The following is a 12,008-nucleotide window of genomic DNA, read 5'->3' as shown; positions in this document are numbered from 1 at the left end:
TGAAATCTTATGGGACTTAAGTGCTAGGGTCATCAGTCCCTAAGCTTACACACTACTTAACCTAAATTATCCTAAGGACAAACACACACACCCATGCCCAAGGGAGGACTCGAACCTCCGCCGGGACGATCAGCACAGTCCATGACTGCAGCGTCACAGACCGCTCGGCTAATCCCACGCGGCTCATTGAGAAGAAATAAAAACTTTGAGGTTCGCGGATGACATTGTAATTCTGACAGAGACAGCAAAGGACATGGAAGAGCAGCTGAACGGAATGGACAGTGTCTTGAAAGGAGGATATAAGATGAACATCAACAAAAGCAAAACGAGGATAACGGAATGTAGTCGAATTAAATCGTGTGATGCTGAGGGAATTAGATTAGGAAATGAGACGCTTAAAGTAGTAAAGGAGTTTTACTATTTGGGGAGCAAAATAACTGATGATGGTCGAAGTAGAGAGGATATAAAATGTAGAAAGCGTTGCTGAAGAAGAGAAATTTGTTAACATCGGGTATAGATTTAAGAGTCAGGAAGTCGTTTCTGAAAGTATTTGTATTGAGTGTAGCCATGAATGGAAGCGAAACGTAGAAGATAAATAGTTTAGACAAAACGAGAATAGAAGCTTTCGAAATGTGGTGCTACAGAAGAATGCTGAAGATTAGATGGGTAGATCACATAACTAATGTGGAGGTATTGAATAGAATTGGGGAGAAGGGAAATTTGTGGCAAAACTTGACCAGAAGAAGGGATCGGTTGGTAGGTCATATTCTGAGGCATCAAGGGATCACCAATTTAGTATTGGAGGGCAGCGCGGAGGGTAAATATCGTAGAGGGAGACCAAGAGATGAATACTCTAAACAGATTCAGAAGGATGTAGGTTGCTGTAGGTACTGGGAGATGAAGAAGCTTGCACAGGATAGAGCAGCATGGAGAGCTGCATCAAACCAGTCTCTGGACTGAAGACCACAACAACAACAACATTACTTTTTCTCGAGACCGACTAATCGTGCAGGGATGAACGAGGTGTAGCTAGATAGGTTTGTGGAAAATTTTAACATAAAAGACCTTAAACCATCGTAGGTAAAATGCCATAATGGATTCTCAGTTTCATACCTATAATTTATGAAGGTAGGTTATTAATAACGAATAAGAGACTCCCTTTTGGTGTTATTTCATTATAAATACCATTTTATTTGTTTTAAACTACCGTACTTATTAAGTGGATAATTTCTATACAGCATTATCATAGACAATAACCGTGACCACTGCGACAGTCCATTGTCTCTGCACTTCGTAGAAGTCGACTTTTACACTGAAGAGCCAAAGAATCTTGTACACTGCCTAATATAGTGTAGCGCCCCCGCGCGCACCAAAGTGCCGTAACATGTCGTGCCATGGACTCGACTAATGTCTGAAGTAGTGCTGGAGGGAATTGACACCAAGAATCCTGCGGGGCTGTCCGTAAATCCGTAAGAGTAAGAGGGGGTGGAGATCTCTTCTGAACAGCACGTTGCAAGACATCCCAGTTATCCTCAATAATCTTCATGTATGGGCAGTTTGGTGGCCAGCGGAAGTGTTTAAAATCACAAGAGCATTCCTGGAGCCACTCTGTGGCAATTCTGGACATGTGGGGTGTCGAATTACCCTGCTGGAACTGCCAAAGTCCCTCGGAATGCACAATGGACATGAATGGATGCAGGTGATCAGACAGGATACTTAGGCACGTGTTACCTGTTAGAGTCGTATGTAGACGTATCAGGGGTCACGTATCACTTCAACTGCACACGCCCCACACCATTACAGCGCCTCCGCCAGTTTGAACAGCTGAATGCAGGGCCCATGGATTCATGAGTTTGTCTCCATACCCGTACACGTCCATCTGCTAGATACAATTTGAAACGGGACTCGTCCGACCAGGCAACATGTTGCTGGTCATCAACAGTCCAATGTCGGTGTTGACGGGCCCAGGCGAAGCGTAAGGCTTTGTGTCGTGCAGTCATCACTTTAGGCTCCGAAAGTCCATATGATGATGTTTCGTTGAATGGTTCGCACGCTGACACTCGTTGATGGCCCAGCATTGAAATCTGTAGCAATTTGCGGAAGGGTTGTACTTCTACCACGTAGAGCGATTGTCTTCATTCGTCGTTGGTCCCGTTGTTGCAGAATATTTTTCCGGTCGCAGCGATATCGGAGATTTGTTGCTTTACCGGATTTACCGGTACACTCGTGAAATGATCGTACGGGAAAATTCCCACTTCATCGCTACCTCGGAGATGCTGTGTGCCATCGCTCGTGCGCCGACTAGAACACCATGTTCAAACTCACTTAAATCTAGGTAACCTGCCATTGTAGCAGCAGTAATCGATCTAACGACTGCGTCAGACACTTGCTGTCTTATATAGGCGTTGCCGACCGCCGCGCCGTATTCTGCCTGCTTACATATCTCTGTATTTGAATACACATGTCTATACCAGTTTCTTTGAAGCTTCAGTGTATAAACGAATTTAATTACCGCAACGACAAACATATTTATCATTGTCGTCTTGAATTGTGATTTACCTCTTGTTATTAAACATGACGTGCTTACTGTAATCGAAAATGATTGTCGAGTTAAAGCTACAGGTTATGTATTCCTACTGATAGTCCCTGATGTCTGCCCGTTGTACAAGCTGGGACAAACATTCCGAATGCAAAACACAATGGACATGTCTGTGCAGGGATGATTGTTATTTCATATCGTTCGATTCATTTGTAAAGAGGTTTCCTCTTCATCGCCACAACTACCCTTACCCCAACGACTACAATTATTCCAAATACTGTCATTATTTAAAACTATAAAACAGCGGAAGTTTCACCAGGATCCCCTGCTCAACCTTAAACCTTACTACTGACGAACAGATACAGGCTGAAAGGCTTTCCTGCCGAAATCTAGGAGAAATAATGATAAATGTAACACAATGTAGAAACTTTTTCCATTATCAAAACGTAAAAAATGAAATAAGCGTATGGCATCGTTGCCCGGGAGGCCTCTATTCGGGGAAGTTCGGCCGCCAAGTGCAAGTCTTGTTTCATTCGACGCCAAATTGGGCGACTTGTGCGCCGGTGACGATGATGAAATGATGATGAGCACAACACAACACCCAGTGCCTGAGCGGAGAAAATCTCCAAACCAGCCGGGAATTGAACCTGGGCCCGCTTGCATGTGAGGCTAGCACGTTACCACCCAGCTAAGCTGGCGGACATCAAAACGTGTAATGGTGAACTGACAAGTAACAACTGAAGAGGGCGTCACGTGCACTCAGCTAGAAGAAGCGTAAACTGCTGTTTAAACTTGGTCCCACGAGAGTTCAGAAGAGTGCAAAGCCAAGAGCCTAGGGGTCTGCTTTAGGGAGGAGTCCATTTTAGGGCACTTTCCTTTAGATGGTGGAGATCCGAGGCCTCCTTTTACTGCGCTGCAACTATTACTTGGAGTGAAACTTCCTGGCAGATTAAAATTGTGTGCCGGACCTTTCGCGGGCAAGAGCTCATATTGCAGAGCACTTGCCAGCGAAAGGCAAAGGTCCCGAGTTCGAGTCGCGGTCCGGCACACAGGTTTAATCTCTCAGGAAGTTTCATATCAGCGCACACTCCGCTGCAGAGTCAAGATCTCACTATTTGGAGTGTATACGCCAGTTCAATACAGTTTACAGAACTGTGTTTTTTTGCCGACACGCTAAAATCCAACTTCGACTCCCACACGGAGTGCAGCCTCAGATGGCCGGTACTGTGGACACAGTAGTAACATTAGTAGGTTATACGTATGTCAGTATAAAATGTCGTAACTTGTACCGCTGCTCAGTTGCAACGTCACGAAGGTGGCAAGCAGCACACGTCAACATCCTTGGATATGCAAATAGCGTTTCAGTGCAACCACACGAAGTGTTTTCTGTGTATAAGAAATGATTATGTAGCTGGTTTCTCATTGAGAAATAGCATTTGAATGTTCGTTGTTTGTGAGGTGAACGAGTTTTGCCTTGCTTAAAAAGGATAAACGCCTACCATATCTTGAACCTTGTGCAGGATTCCTAGATCTGTCACCATATATATGCACAATAGAATGAGAGTTGTATTTCTTCATTTTACATCAAGTTGTCTAAGAGTTTTGATGTTTAGCATTAGGTCATAGAAGCCTTTTGTCAACAATAGATTCAGTTAAAGTAGATGTTTATTTAATGTCATTCTCATTGATTTGATACTGACAGTTTTGAATATCATGTTTGGGCTCACAAAACTTATTTTTTATGCGACAGACAAATATTCAGATTTGCTATGCTTGGAGTTTGGTGGAATAGTAACATTTTTAAGAAATAATAAGCAACTTATTAATGGCTGCCTTAATTACTTTGAAAACACAATGAGCAAGAAAATGAGTACTGTAGAAGCTATAAAACATGTTTGAAAGAGAAATAATTTCTTTTGATGAACATTATTGAGAACTACTACAACTGTTTAATGAAAATGAAGTTATTGTTTTTCACAAACTGCCTAGGCTTCTGTCTCGGGTTCTTCGGCCGACGTTCATCTAATGATTTTTCTGACGTTTCGCCAGCACGAGTGGTTGGCATTGTCAAAGCTTCACCCTCCATTGCCGGTGGTGAACTGGAGCCGAGCTCGCGGGCGCAGACTATATGTACCTGGCGCGCCAACGTCCAAGGGCTTCTCCGCGGTCATTTCCGGTACGGTTCTCCTCTTGCTGCCTGCGACGGTCGTTCGCTGCAGTACGGGAAGCCAGGATCCGTTTACCTTAAGGCTTTCCTCTTTCTTGTTCAAACTATTCGAGTGTTTTTGTATTTCCACAGTTTCTCTGAACAAGAGCGTGTGATAGTGCTTCTCTACAGCCAGAACTTCCGTGTCGGCGAATTTTATTACGTGGTCGGTCTCATTCAGTGCGTGCTCTGCCACGGCCGATTTCTCCACCTGCCCCAACCTGCAATGTCGTTTATGCTCTTTGATCCTGGTGTTAATGGATCGTCCAGTCATTCCGACAGAAACTTTTCCGCATGTGCATGGTATACGGTATATTCCCGACATTGCAAGTGGGTCTCTTTTCTCCTTTGCCGATCTAAGACACTCTTTGATCTTCCTTGTCGGTTTGAAAATCGTCTTTACGCCATGTTTGCGCAATATACGGCCGATTCTGTCCGTTACTCTGGGAATGTAGGGCAGAAAGGCCGTACCCGACATTTCTTTTTCTGGTTCCTTACTTCGCCGAGTGTTTGGCTCTGTTACACTTCTAATATAATTTGTGGAGTACCCATTGCTCCTCAGGACAGTTTCCAGGTGTTGCATTTCTCGTTTGAGGTGTTGCGGCTCACATATTCGTCCTGCTCTCGTTACGAGCGTACTAATCATGCCTCTTTTCTGGCTCGGGTGGTGGTTTGACAGTTTGTGCAGGTATCGGTCCGTGTGTGTCGGTTTTCGATACACACTGTGTCCCAGGTTTTCGCCGTCCCTTGTGACCAACGCATCTAGAAATGGCAGTTTCTTGTCCTTTTCTACTTCCATGGTAAATGTTATGTTGGCATGGAGGCTGTTCAAGTGTCTTAGGAAGTCACCGAGGTGCTTGCGGGAAAATGGAACCGATGTGCTCCAGAGCGTCACTGAGTGGCACTTTCGTAAATAACGAAACAACATCAGAGCTGACCAGGATGTCGTTTGGTGCAAGTTTCAGTTTCTTAAGCTTCTCAATGAAATGTCCTGAGTCCTTAATGTATGTGTCGGTCTTCCCCACGTGTGGCTGGAGCAGAGAGAACAAGTGTTTTGCCAGTTTATATGTCGGTGATCCAGGAGCGCTAACGATCGGTCTCAGTGGAACGTTGTTCTTATGGATCTTGGGCAATCCATACAGCCGAGGTGGTAGGGCTTCCGTGTTGCGCAGGTTTCTCTGTATGTCCGCCGGCAGAGAAGACGCCTTGATTAATCGATTCGTATTCCGTGTGATACGCTGCGTCGGATCTGCGCTTAGTTTTCGGTACGTCGTCGGATCTAATAGGTCTCGGATCTTTTGCTCATAATCTTCGGTCTTCATTACGACGGTCGCATTCCCCTTATCGGCAGGCAGTACCAATATACTCTTGTCGGCGTTGAGATTCTTAATGGCTTGTACCTCCTCTCTCTTCAGGTTGCAAGCTGGTGGTTTTGCTCGGCGCAGTATCCTGGCTGCTTCAGTGCGTATTTCCTCTGCCCTTTCACAAGGAAGGGTCCGAATGGCTGCTTCGGTGTTGGCATTTTCCCGCAAGCACCTCGGTGACTTCCTAAGACACTTGAACAGCCTCCATGCCAACATAACATTTACCATGGAAGTAGAAAAGGACAAGAAACTGCCATTTCTAGATGCGTTGGTCACAAGGGACGGCGAAAACCTGGGACACAGTGTGTATCGAAAACCGACACACACGGACCGATACCTGCACAAACTGTCAAACCACCACCCGAGCCAGAAAAGAGGCATGATTAGTACGCTCGTAACGAGAGCAGGACGAATATGTGAGCCGCAACACCTCAAACGAGAAATGCAACACCTGGAAACTGTCCTGAGGAGCAATGGGTACTCCACAAATTATATTAGAAGTGTAACAGAGCCAAACACTCGGCGAAGTAAGGAACCAGAAAAAGAAATGTCGGGTACGGCCTTTCTGCCCTACATTCCCAGAGTGACGGACAGAATCGGCCGTATATTGCGCAAACATGGCGTAAAGACGATTTTCAAACCGACAAGGAAGATCAAAGAGTGTCTTAGATCGGCGAAGGAGAAAAGAGACCCACTTACAATGTCGGGAATATACCGTATACCATGCACATGCGGAAAAGTTTCTGTCGGAATGACTGGACGATCCATTAACACCAGGATCAAAGAGCATAAACGACATTGCAGGTTGGGGCAGGTGGAGAAATCGGCCGTGGCAGAGCACGCACTGAATGAGACCGACCACGTAATAAAATTCGCCGACACGGAAGTTCTGGCTGTAGAGAAGCACTATCACACGCTCTTGTTCAGAGAAGCTGTGGAAATACGAAAACACTCGAATAGTTTGAACAAGAAAGAGGAAAGCCTTAAGGTAAACGGATCCTGGCTTCCCGTACTGCAGCGAACGACCGTCGCAGGTAGCAAGAGGAGAACCGTACCGGAAATGACTGCGGAGAAGCCTTTGGACGTTGGCGCGCCAGGTACACTCTTTGACATAAAACTTGACCGGCGGCCGGCCGCTTCAGAGGCTAAGTCCGCGCCGATCGCGACATGGGACAAAAAAACTGGCCAACTCGCTAATTCTCTAAGTCCGGTTATCTGCACAATCTGGCAACACTGTAGACTGCAGCACTTCCTGGAGGAAAACTTGTCCCATGACAGAGAAACTCTAGTCTGATTACGCCTGTGGTCTAGCGGTAGCGTGTGTTGTTTCTGTTCATAATGTCAGTGGATCGAGAGCAGCTGGCATAAAATATTTTTATAGCCTCTTCTGTCTGAATGCTGAAGACGTGAATGTAATGGTAGCGCAGATTCAATCTATTTCGCTTTGTGACACACCGATATCAAAATTTTATCCAGTAACGATTTTGCGGCAGATTTCCTGCAGACTGTCCTCCTCTGGACGCCGTATGCGGCAAAGCTCCGGGATCCATTTGCTGGCTACTGGCAGCGGCCGTGGCGACAGCAGCGGCGCTGCACTCCCCCGTTCTTTATCGAAAGCGCCTGCTACCGCTCATCACTTTTGATGATTTAAAACGCTTTATTATTAAATGTTGCTCCACAGAAAATTTCTACAATTTCCATTCACGCTCAAAAGCAACGGAGACAGACGCCCTGATTAGTAGGCGGGTATTATATTACATTAATCGGCAAGAGCTGAGTATGGCCCGAAATTAATTTTATAGACTGGGACGAAATTAAACCACCTCACTACATTCGATGAATTTATAAATGCTTCATACCTCGTTTCTTTTCCTTTCAAACTCAATTATTTGTGCAACTTTTGGTCAATGTTTGGATGTTTTCGTCAAGCCAGAGTGAGCGTCTGTGGTGTAAAGTGTATTGCAGTTCTTGTTTCATTCCTTATGGTAAGTCTATGCGATAAACTGTGTGAATACCTTGCAATGCATGCTCTGTAGCAGTGCAGGAACACTGCACATTTGGAGTTCCATGTATGGGTTCATGAAGTATTTATTGTTGATCGGAAGTGATAGTTAAGGTCATCAGATTTAAACCAGAAAAATTTGTCGTTTTGAAGGTTTCAGAGAACGGAAAGGAACTGCTAACGCCGGTGTTAGAAAACGTCTACAGTTAAATGCTATTGCAAAAATTTAGAAGAAGGGAACTACATTAATGAACATGTGCACTTCATAAACAACCTTCTGACATGTTAGACCTATATGACGAACAAAGCTCAAATTTATATCGTTGACAGTCGGTTTGAATCTTTTCAGGGTCTATTTTACAGTGAAGCACCTTGGAATTCGCAAAGCAGAAATCCATGATATTAACTTAATTTACTAAGTCGAAATCGGACGAAGATTGATGTTTAAAGGCATTCTTCAGATTTCGCATAAGAAATTTTTACTAGCAGTTTGCAACTCCATTAATTAAAATGGAAAATAAAAGGTTGTACTCAGCGGCTTCTACCGTGATTCGAACTGCTATGTCTTATAGTACAAGCACTGCAACGCACAAGGGAACCTCTGAGCTAACGACACACTGGCGGCCAGAGGCGGAATATAGTCACTGCGATGTTGCCTGAGCCTCAAAACGCAACCTTAAACACACGAACAGAGGAGGTGGAGATTACTGTTTTAACGTCCCGTCGACAACGATGTCATTAGAGACTGAGCACAAGCTCGGATTAGGGAAGGATGGGGAAGGAAATCGGCCGTGCCCTTCCTAAGGAACCATCCCGGCATTTGCCTGAAGCGATTTAGGGAAATCATTGAAAACCTAAATCAGGATGGCCGGGCGCGGGATTGCACCGTCGTCCTCCCGAATGCACACACAAACAGGTGTTACTTATGTGAAGAACGCCATTCTTGGAGTCCAGAAATTAAATATACTTTCTAATTGTGTCATCTTGCAGTGGATTATATCGTACGAGTCTTCGATGTGGAAAACGAATGTCAAGTGAATTTAGCGAGGTAACGCCGACCTACACCCGGGAGTAAATGCACTATCAGAGTGTTGACAAATACTTGCTACGACGCTGCCATTTCTAGGCTCTCTGACGAGGCAGCTCTTCAGCGAAATGCTTGCCGTGATTCTCCGATACGGTTCTTCAGAGTGGAGACGCGTGCGCACGTTTGGTTTTTATGCGGCGTTCTCCCCTGATGGTTTCTGACGTTGCCTTCTGGGCTATGTGTACATATGAGACATTCAATTATCATTAATCCAGAATGATACAAGTTTCAGCTTCCGGTGTGGAAGAAGGCTGTTGACGCCGACATTATATCATTTCAACGTAGGGAAAGCAAAACGGATCATTCAATGTTTCTCATTCAACATAAAGCATGTGAGATAATTTTCCGTAACGTTCATAATCATCTAAAAATACAAACGAAGTAAAAATACACCGGAAGCTTATTCGAATTGAATATAACGCTTTGCACCTCGATGTCGAATTTGTCCACTTGCAATCTTTTGCAGCATACACATAGAATGTCATGATTACCACGAGAATGAAGAAATATGTTGGTAAGGATGGAAGCAAGAAGAGACGCAGTCAACAAATAGTCTATTCCTCATGGCATTCATTTCATTTGACACGTAAGAAGAGGTAAAGCGGGAATTTACTTTCGTTAACACGAAAGATATGCCGCACATATTGATAACGAGGAAGTCTGCGTCTTCATACGTTTCGTCCTTGAAATCTGTATGCTCTATTATATACTAAGTAGCCCGATCATTGTTTCAGTAATGTTACCCTCTTGTTTGACCCCGTAACGATGAACAAATTCCAAATGCATGTCTCCCTTCCTGGGTTGTTTTTTGTGTTTTATTGCTTGGAATTCCTGAAGCAGACCACTGTGCCTTCCCCCCTCGTGGGTTAGGTCTCAAAACTAAACCGCTTTGTATCCAATGGCATAATTTATTCAGACAGCATCAGCATAAGACTATCAAACAAAGCCTTCCATTTACAGTTGCAGCACTCTAACCAGCACTGACCAAAGTGTAATCCACGGTCATGGTCCTAAATTACCAGCTGTCTGCTACTGTGGCAAAGTCCGTACTACACTGTCGATTCCGCAGCACCATTTTATCTGGTAACACTGTGTAGTTGCACAGTTGTGCTACCAGGTCTGTCCTCACACTGTCAACTTTATGTATCTCACTTCTCCTGTAGCGTAGATCACGAGGAGCCGAAGTAAATGAGTGTATTCTGCATGACGTAACATTCAGTATTCCCTTCTTTCATAGCCACTCTTCATGTGCATCGATACCAAATAGGAATGCGAAAACTCTTGCGAGTGAGAGAATGACAATAACAATCGTAACAAGAACAAGCAAATAATGAATGATGTTTATTCCAACGCAGAACGAGAATGGCTTTAAATATAAAAATCTGTATCTATATCTATATCCATATCTATTGATCTTTGAGTTGGCACAATGCAAATATATTCTTAGCATTTAGTTACTGAATTTAGTTCTGGATGTTTGCAGAGAAAAGGAAAAGTCGGTACTTCTCGCTAGTGTAATATAATGTGAACCAGCAACTACCCTTTCCTTAGAACACGACTCAAGCAGGTCCTCAAGTAGGTAGCAAGGCACTGCTGCATTCTGTTCCCTGACATTGCTCTGATGACGGTTAATGCAGATAGTTCCGATTATGAAATACAAAACGTATTGCAGGTTAGTTCCTAGGATATTAACATTAAATTTGCGTTGTAGACGGCACATGAACGTGACGACTATCCATATTACTCATCAATATAAAAAGACAATATTTAGGGAATTTAGCAGGATTACTCAAAATGAATTCTGAAATTGGGTGACTGACTGCACAGGTGCTAAACGTCGTCAAGAGTATGCGATGTCCTAATCGCATTAGGAATATGAAGATCGTCTTCGACAGCTCGCAACTTTCACATTGCTATCTCCACCCTACTCCAGACAGCCCTCGGTGGAGTTGCACGACGTTGCCGATGTTATGGAAGGCCTTCAAACCGACAACAGACCACATATTGAAAAATACAACCGAATTCTCGTGCAGCGTAAACTTATTGTAACTAATCTAAAAATTATTGGAGAGGAACATTGTCCTATTCAAAAAAAGTAAAATGTTACACACTGTTGACGTCAAACGGACATTATCCATGTCCTGTCTTGTGTCCTACTCATCTATAATATCAAGTGTACTATGAAAATGATTATATATAATGGATGATAGGGTAATGCATTGATACCAGATGGTGGGGGCCGGCCGGTGTGGCCGTGCGGTTCTAGGCGCTTCAGTCTGGAACCGCGTGACCGCTACGGTCGCAGGTTCGAATCCTGCCTCGGGCATGGATGTGAGTGATGTCCTTAGGTTAGTTAGGTTTAAGTAGTTCTAAGTTCTAGGGGACTGATGACCTTAGAAGTTAAGTCCCATAGTGCTCAGAGCCATTTGAACCATTTGAACTATTTAACACAAAATGACATTAAAAATTAAAGTTATCCACGAGCAGCTAGTTGAGAATATGTATGAACATTAAATGACACGACGAACTGAAATAATATGACGAAGAGTTCAGCGCTCACTGGGAATAGAGCCCCACACATATCGTTGTTGACTGCACACAAAGAGACGTCAGCTACCGAATTTTTCTCCACCAGCTGCTCAGAATAGCATCTTGAACTTACAGTCATCTCGCAAATAGTTCTGTGTCTCACTGGGAGTTAAAAACGTCAGATATCGTTAGTGTTGACAACGAATGAAAATACATTAAAAATCAAAATTATTATCCACCAGCAGATAGGTGTTCTCATGATAGAGCTTGATAATACATAA

General features: G+C 44.0%; 1 protein-coding gene across 1 annotated transcript in view; it reads right to left on the bottom strand.

The window, feature by feature from the left end:
* Positions 1–12,008, bottom strand: part of LOC126474692 (transient receptor potential cation channel subfamily V member 5) — a 169,240-nt gene that overhangs the window by 109,150 nt on the left and 48,082 nt on the right. The window contains exon 5 of the mRNA XM_050102170.1: positions 10,988–10,999. Within this exon, the coding sequence (XP_049958127.1) occupies positions 10,988–10,999 (12 nt within the window). The remainder of the gene's footprint in view (positions 1–10,987; positions 11,000–12,008) is intronic.

Source organism: Schistocerca serialis, chromosome 4 (assembly GCF_023864345.2).
Source record: "Schistocerca serialis cubense isolate TAMUIC-IGC-003099 chromosome 4, iqSchSeri2.2, whole genome shotgun sequence".
Classification (NCBI taxonomy): domain Eukaryota; kingdom Metazoa; phylum Arthropoda; class Insecta; order Orthoptera; family Acrididae; genus Schistocerca; species Schistocerca serialis.
This window is presented reverse-complemented; position numbering and strand designations above follow the sequence as displayed.